We start from the raw sequence: 8,618 nt of genomic DNA, 5'->3' as shown, positions 1-8,618 counted from the left end.
CGTCTAACTGAAAATTGCAGTGGTATACTTACAACTGCAAATCAGTGACTATTCACTGTTTTCAATGATAATCCACTGATTGATTTTTAGAGGGTAGAATTTATACAATGCAGTCAAAATAAATGGCGCGACTACCAAGGCATAGCGTTGCGAGGGCGTCCATCGGAGGAATTAAACAATATTTCTACTAACTAGCTATACGAGCCGCGTTTACGCGCGAATTCGAGGTGCGCGCTATTTACGTCGAGCCGGTACTTAATAGCGAGAAGAAGTTCGGAAGTTAAAGGGCTAAACTTGCTGCTGCATTTCGACCTGCGTGCAAGAGACTTCCCGCCGGATTACCGATTAAAAGTTTAACAGCCCGAACTTTTCAGCGACTTTGCACAAAGCGACATGCCCGAGTCGACTCGGGGCACTGATCGCGACCGTACCAAAGGGAGATGTTTCAAAAGCTGATTATGCGCCGGTAACAATCGTCGAATTCGTTTTCAAGTTATTGGGTCGCGCGCTCGGCCGTTATAAAAAAAAATCTCCTCGACTCTCCTCCCGCCGAAAGTATTAACCGGACCAAGTACTTCATGAAAGTAAAACACGCCCGGCCCCGCGCGCGTTATGAAAGCGCCGCATAATATTAGCATATCCCCTCGGCCGCGTGAAGCATATCTCCATGATAGAGCACGTCGAATATCGCGCGGCCGAGAATGAACGGGGAGATTGATGGAATTTTTGAGTTCGTCCAAATATTCGCCCCCTCCCCCCCCCCCCTCCTTCTCCCATTCTTTCTGTCCGTCGCGTAAACCGACATGACGCCATCCCTCCGTACATATATGTATACCGCTTAAAGTACATATGTAGTAATGCACGCGCGTGTTATTTTGCGAGAAATATTTTATTTCGCCAGTTGTTTATGTAACCGTCCATTTAGATTTTTCTTAAAAAGAAAAGGGAAAAACTTTATTCGCAGAAAAACAATCATCGCGGCGGAGGACGGCGACGAAGGTGCAGCGGGAGAGAACGAGGGAGAGAATAAGTCATCGGGAAAAAACTGAAATATTATCTTTTAAAAGCACGGACATTAAGAGCGTTATGAAGTTACGTAACAAAGGAGAAGTTTAGGTGCCAAGAATATTAAGTTCACGTAGCGGCGCGCGCTCGCGAAAAAAAGGCCGGGGCGAAAAAGGGGAGGAAAAAGAGAATGAAAGTGTCGGGGATGTAGCGAGGAGAGAAAAATTAAAGTGTTGTTGAGGCGGCAGAGAAGAAACGGCGTGCGACGTATATCTCGCTGTCGGGGGTGCGACGCCAGTGGACGAACCAAACTGAGACGATATTTGCATATCTATTTGTGAAGTACGATTCCACGCACTCCGCAGAATGACGCGGGGCTCTTTCGGCTGCAATACCGGTAAATGTCAGGAAGAGACCGAAACAATGAAAGCTCTCGAAACGTGAAGGAAAGAGGGAGGGGGGGGAGGAGGAAAGCTCTCGCCGGCATCGTCTTGTGTCCAGAAGAAATTTCCGAGTGAAAACAGCGAAGCTATTCCCGGCGACCGGCCGCCCCGCCACTTCTTCCAGCCTCGCAGTTCTACGGGGAAAGCGGAGTCGTCCTTCCTCATCTGCATTTCGCTTTTATATACTTTCTTCCTCCTTATTCCTGCACCGTCTTTATGTAGCGAGGCGCGGCAGAGGGAAGAAAAGCACTCCGCTCGCGCAGATATTTCTCTTTATGTACACTTGACATATAAAAATTTCAACTCCGAGAATAATTCGTGCCGTTTGTTAAACACAGCTTCAGGCGGTAGCGTTGCTATTGTGTTTTCGAGCATGCTAACCAACTTGAAGGACAGCGTGACCGGATTGTAAAATAATAGGCTGGAAATCGCGAGAATCTGATTCAAGCACCCGTCGAAAGATTGCACTAACATGCGAGATGCAAAGTTCAACGCATAGCGTGAAAGAAAGCGGTCAAGATGATACTACAACGTGCTAACATAAGAATTTGAAATGCCTCAATTATTTTGCATAACCTTGAATGACAAAATTCTAAGATCCGCATTTACGAGGATAAAGTCGAGGAACTTTTGTGATTGTATTACCGAAGAATCATGAATCGCCACGCTATGTGTTCGACTAATGCACAGTTACCATACGACGAGGTGTCGCACGAGATCGACGGTAACATTTTAACCGTTAAGTTACCCAAAGATGGACGTCGCGTTCAAGCCGTTCAAGACGGACAAACTGCCGAACCTGTGATCGATGTTAATTGTTTGGATAAATATGGTACGGTATTACTGTAGATTGCAAACCCAATGCAAAAGTATAAAAGTAAAATCCATTATTCATTATTTTATCACACGCTGTTATTAATTACCGTAGAAATATTGACAAAACGTTATTTTCAAGACTGGAATGTACGTTAAATTGAATTCTCTCCTGCACAAGGTAAGAAGTGCAAGAAAGGCTGTCCAAAAATCCACGTGATGCACAATCAGGCACCTACTCCGAAAAGACCAGAGGAAGAAATGTTATTTCTCAAGACAACGAGACAAATCACTCCTACCGACGATTTGAAGCACAGTCTTGAAGTGGAATTTAAGTCACCGCGAAATTACATTCCGTTACCGGAACCAGGGCCTCCCCCACCCATAATTATTCCGAAAGAACGTGTTATCGTGAGGAAACTTGATAAGAGAAAAGCAAGAAAAAAAAAAGTGAAACAAAAAAGATAAACATCAAGCGGGACTTTTGAACACCGTCCGCGAGAGACATTTTACTTGTGCAAAGTCTGGAGAGAAACCCTAATTTGCAATGTACAACGAGGCCGACGACAGATACTCGAAAAAAGTAAACTCGTGGATCCAATAAAACTTTTTTAAAATAGATCTAGACTTGTTCGCGCTATCGCTGAAACTGGTCGAAATATAAATATGACGAAAGTGAATCGATTAATTTTCTCGAAGCTATCGTCGTTACAAACAATTCTCACGTACAGGTGAAATAATCATAGATCAGCCAGCCTGGCACTCATTTTTCCACCATTATTGCAGCATAGATCGAACGATTTTGACGGTAGGTATCTTACAGATTTACGAGTTGCGAAACTGAAGTGTTCGCCACTTTGTCGAAAACACGGGGGCGTGCGCGGGGTCGAATAACGGGGCGATAAATCACCGGTGGTATTATATTCTTGCCCGTCTTGGGAAACAATAGATCATATCGCGTATATACGGATACGCTGGTATTAAACCGTTTTTGGGCCCATTGTCGCCCACCGTCGTCGGGACGGCGGCGACCTTTTTAAGCCCTCGCGCGCGCGCTTTAAGTTCCACCCTCCCTCTCGATAAATCATCGCGATTTTACCTGCTGGTAAGAGAAACGCGGACGCGCTCAAAGGCAATCGGCTCTCCCGATAGACGGTTTGAAAAAGGAAGGAGCTCTGCAAATATTCCATTAAGGGCCTGCTCGCTAAGAGCCGGTGTAAAGTATCTCACTCGAGGCTCTCGTATTGCCTCCGACGAGGGAAACCAGGAAGCCAAGGAGTGTGTGGTAACGGAAAGAAATGCGAGTGAATCGATACGGATAGACTGACAAAGAGACCCATTTTTCCGGAAGCGTAAAATATTCACTGCCGAGTGGCGGCGCGAAAGTGATTTTTGCTTCAATCTTCGATAACGTGGTTATTCAGCTTTTGTATAGTTTATCGATGCTCTTCATCTTGCTTTCTCTTTCCTTCACGGATGTACAATTAATCGAGATTCGTACCAGATTTTAGTCATTAAAGCCCCTGTGTCTAATAGCGAATTCGATTGCTTGCACTAGTGCGCACTGAGTGCACAGTTTACAGTCAATTCTTATATTTAGGGATCATCTTAAGGGGATGCTGGAGTGATTCTGCACCTTTGCACCTTTCTAACCTAGAAACTATCAGTTCGCGGAAACACTTCTGTAATATACAAATTAAATGACTTACGTGTACAGATCGAAAGCAGCTTGCTATTCCGGCTAAATGAACAATATGGCATCACTGAAACTAAGTTTGTAAGTCTAATAAGAAATAATAGTGAGCAACACACACATACAGTACATGTGGTATGTGTGTTGCTCACTAACAATTTTTATTAGACTTACAAACTTAGTTTCAGTGATGCCATATTGTTCTTTCATTTAGCCGGAATAGCAAGCTGCTTTCGATCTGTACACGTGAGCCATTTAATTTGTATATTACACAAATGTTTCCACGAAACAGACAGTTTTAAGTGCAAAAGGTGCAAAAGTGCAGAATCACTCCAGCATCCCTCAAATGTCTTTTGAAATATTTCTTAGCCAGTAAAATGATCTGCACAGCATCCATACGGATAATTTTCTGGCTAAATATTCCTTGAACATGTACCATATTTAAGACAAAGTTAAATATAAAAATTGCCTATAAACAGGCCTTTGTGTGCACTCAGTGCGCACTAGCGCAAGCAATCAATTCGCTGTAACTGGAAAAAACTGGAAAAGCGGGCTTCTGGATCCAGCTTAGGCTTCTTTAACTTTTGTCACGTCGCGTCTACGATTCCCCGCAATCTCTGCGACTTAAGCTTCGAGTTTCATCCGCCGCCTCATGAATCAGGCGTACTTATACGAGTGCCATGATTTGCGGCGCATGATTCGCGGTCGAGGAAAATAAAGGGGGAAACGGCGACGTGAGCCGATAAAAGATCGCGCGCGTGACGTAAACGAGTGACGGATCGCAGTCGGAAAAAAGGTGCTGTAGTTACACTCGAAAATTGGAGAGGGATCACGACTATGAGCGGGCTCTCTCGGTAGCGAAGGGTCGGCGTGAAAGGTACATCCGCAATCGAGAGGGGCGGGATGATGAAACACGTCATTTGTCTCCGCGGACCCAAAATACTCACGGTACTCAGCACGAAGAACATCGGGTGCGGTTGCGAAGCCGTAAAAGCCTGGCAACGACAAATGCATCCGCTTGTTGCGAAGGCGCGCGAGTGCACGCGCGAGTGTCGGCCCGTGCGCTGGATGGCTGTAATTGGGCGCTGGTTACAGAATTCATTGCCGCGTTTAGGGCCTTAAACGGCCGGGAGATAAATCACGATTAAACGCGGCCATCAATCTAAACTCGTAAACGTGTAACGCCATGTAAAACAGAACGCGGCATTGAGGTCGGCGAAAGGAAGAAAGGGGCAAACGTACACGAGAATTTGTTTCATTTTTAGCGATTATTAAATATTTAATTCATGCCGCGTAATGTTTTCCACGTCCACCGTCGATGACAATTTGTTAACGTCGCCGGGCGCTTTTGCGCTTTTAAATCGATCTGCTGCATTTGCGATATTAAACATTGTCACGTACCAAAATATTTGCCGCATAAACGTGCGTCGTATCTGCATAATATATCCGTGCGTAGTAACCGTAATCTGGCGCGCAACCAGGGGCAGAAATTTCGTTGCCACATTTAAGACCAGCCTAACCATAACACGGACCAGCCTGAGTATCGAATCCGACGTTGAGCAAAGCTGGTGGAACCGCAATTTACATGCGCAGCGGACTGCCCTCGACGCAGCGCGGGTGTAGCCCGGGAGCTAATGGAGGATCTTAGTACAGACAGAATTGATGATCACTGTAGCGAAAGCCTAAATTTCTCGATAATAACGTATAAATCGATCAAAGGTGTATTCTAATTTTAATAAATCCTCTCGATAAAATCCGTACACGCAGGAATTTGGTGTCGCAAAAACTGCTGGCGTTCCGATATATTTTCGTCAAAGAAAAATTAGCCGTAATTAGTCAACGAGTTTGGTCATTAAAGTTTAATGCGCGAGTGAAATAGGAGAGTAAAATATTCCGCATAATAAACGCTATCATAGAGATATTTTAACGCGGCAGGTAAATATGCGCAATTTGCCGTAACCATCCGCCATTATAAAACGGCGACTGCCGTTTTCACCGCGGAAAATGCGGTAATAATGTTATTCAAAAGAATAGAAAATAATGAGATTTAGAAGCGCCTTTTCGCTGTTATTCGAAATGAAAGACTTAATGAACGTACACGAGCGGTGAGCTCGTAAAGTACAAACCAAGTCATATATGAGCCTTTGTAACTAATATTTCTGCTATGGGAATGTTTCAGCCGCATATTCCGAGTAAGCCGCTTATCTGCGTTAACGAGTACCAAAGATAGCACGCATAGTCGCAAATCTGATAGCAGTCGCCAATGCGAAATCGGCAAAATTATTCACGCGATTCACCGGCGGTCACACACGCCCGAGTAATGAATGCGAATTCATGTATATCTGCCCGTGATAGAAATGCGCTGTATAATTCCGCATTTGTGCATTACAGACAGATATAATGCGAGATTAATTGAAAGAATAATTAAATCTGAATAATTAAAACATTACCGTAATTAAACTCGAGGTGGATAATAACTCTTCAATAGCGTAAGAGGATCCGCGAGGGCATTAAAATTATTCATACCGATACAGAGTAACTGTTCGAAATCACTTTTTACATAACATTAGGGCGAACAACTGAACAACAATAAAAGTTATAAACCTTACCCTTCAAGAAATATTCTCGGAACGACTGTCACTTTAGACCGTAGCGCCTTTGCTCCGCAAGAGAAAATTCTACTATAAAATATACGACTGTAAATAAAAACCGAAAATTTTATCAATCATCAAACTGATGATTTGAAAACCGCCGTATTTTGTAGCGCTAGTCCGTGCATATAAAAATCAGCTGCAACAACCCCGCGGAATTGAACGCTGGCCGATCGTGAAAGCGTTCGCATGTAGTTTAGCCGATCTTCCCGACTCCTGTATAATTCAATAAAATTTGAATTTATTGCCCGGCTCGCGATGCGAATGGCGATTGCGCGGAAACGGCTCATCGGAGAATTCCGCGTGCGAGAGTGCGTATATACTTTTCCATTCCTTCCTGTGTATTTATATAAGAATACACGGTCCATTTACGGCGATATTAAATCACCCTTGATTTTTACATTTTCGCTAAATCTCCCCGTGGAGGAGAAGATTCGTATCTCCGAATTGGAAGCAAACGTCGCCGTATCGCCCTATCGTTTTCCCGCGTATCTTTTTGCCGGAGGCGCTGCGCGCACCCAAAACCCGCGAATTCGCCCTCGTGTACGGCGAATGCACGTTTACACGTTTATTCTCGGCGTATAGGAGTCCGAAAGGTAGGGGCAGCCTCCGATCCTTCTCTCCGTTCTCGAGGCATTGTATTCAGCGTGCCGCGCGATAACCGGCATTATCCGGACACGTTGTGATTTTCCGTGGAAAATAAACCCACCGCTGTTTCCGCGGCGTGCCGGGAATACGCGACGCCAAGTCGACAAGAGAGCGAAAAAGTCTCGACGGTTGACCGAGCCGCTGACGACGACGACAACGCGACGCGAGAGCGAGAAAGAGAGAGGCTCAAACTGTACGCGATCGGCGAACGTACAACGAAATTGATCTTATTTTCCGCTCCCACGCATCCTTCCGCCATTTTCCGTTCGCCCTCGACGCGTTTCGATGGTATTTGCGCACCGAGTGTATCGCCGATAAGGCTGAAATAATCGCGTCGCGACTATCGCGTTATACAGTCGACAGACCTCGAAATGATTCTTCACCGTGCTATAGATACAATTGAAGACGAGATAGCTGGTAATCCGCGCGCGCGTTTAGGCGTTAAACATTTCCCACGTGTCACGCACGCAAATAGAATCGGAATAGCCTCTAAACCGTGCGCGTGAGAAAAATCTTGAAACAATAAAACTACGATGAACAATCGCGCGAAAATATTATTATTTTAGGAAATAAGAAATATGAATACACACACAGAGTCCCCCCTCTCTCTCTATATACATATACAGGGTGTTATGTAATACCCGCATCAACGCTTATTGTGGGATAGAGTGGACTAGACTAAGTCGAAAAGTCCTGTACCACTTTGCAGGTTTTGCAATAGTTAACGAGTTATTAATTATTAAAAATCGCTGTCTTAGGCCGGCCCACTGCCCAATTCAACGTTGAATGAAAACAAATGAAGAACGGCACGGGCAGAGATCGTCGAGTGAATGAAAGGATCGGACGTACTCACCAGTTCTGTGCGACACCTCGTAACCAACTATATCGTAGTGTGGCGGTAAATATTGTTTCTAACAACCAAAATCACCATTCTACATATACGAAAAAATTTTTAACGGACAAATATTAATATACATGTAATGGATATCTATGGGACATCTACAGGGAGTCTGATGCAAAAGTAGCTAACTTGAAAATAGTGGTAGATTGGGTTAATCTAAGGAGAAATATCATGTGCCGCGATACAAAAGTAACAATAGTTATCGAGTAATTAATTTACACGTCTGAGCGAATGAGGATGCAGAATACGGTAGGCCGGACTCGGAAGGCATTTAAGAAAATCGATCGATGAGCGGGAGGTGGAGCAACGCGCGAGATACACCGTGGTGGAAAAAAACCTAGACCCGACGGGGAGCGCGGCCCGGGCGGCGAGCGCGGCAGCGAGCGCGAGCGACGGGCGACCCGAAACATAAACATAGTATCTCGCGCGTCGCTCCACCTCCCGCTCATCGATCGATTTTCTTA

At 44.9% G+C, this 8,618-nt stretch overlaps 1 protein-coding gene across 1 annotated transcript; it reads left to right on the top strand.

Annotated features, from left to right (window-relative positions):
- Positions 1-2,102: 2,102 nt before the first annotated feature.
- Positions 2,103-2,729, top strand: LOC105558131. Its single transcript, XM_012005656.1, has 2 exons — positions 2,103-2,249; positions 2,451-2,729. The coding sequence occupies exons 1-2, from the start codon at positions 2,103-2,105 to the stop codon at positions 2,727-2,729; spliced, it is 426 nt and encodes a 141-aa protein (XP_011861046.1).
- Positions 2,730-8,618: the final 5,889 nt, after the last annotated feature.

The sequence above is a fragment of the Vollenhovia emeryi genome, unplaced genomic scaffold (assembly GCF_000949405.1).
Source record: "Vollenhovia emeryi isolate VEMERY1.0 unplaced genomic scaffold, V.emery_V1.0 DF939377.1, whole genome shotgun sequence".
Lineage (NCBI taxonomy): Eukaryota > Metazoa > Arthropoda > Insecta > Hymenoptera > Formicidae > Vollenhovia > Vollenhovia emeryi.
Note: the sequence above shows the minus strand (reverse complement) of the source record. Positions and strands in the feature narration are given on the sequence as shown.

Excerpts from the sequence above, each read along its gene's own strand:
- LOC105558131 (XM_012005656.1), top strand. The coding sequence starts at position 2,103 with ATGAATCGCCACGCTATGTGTTCGACTAATGCACAGTTACCATACGAC. Across the intron at positions 2,250-2,450 it reads ACGGACAAACTGCCGAACCT|TGCAAGAAAGGCTGTCCAAA; the intron begins GTGATCGATGTT and ends CAAGGTAAGAAG.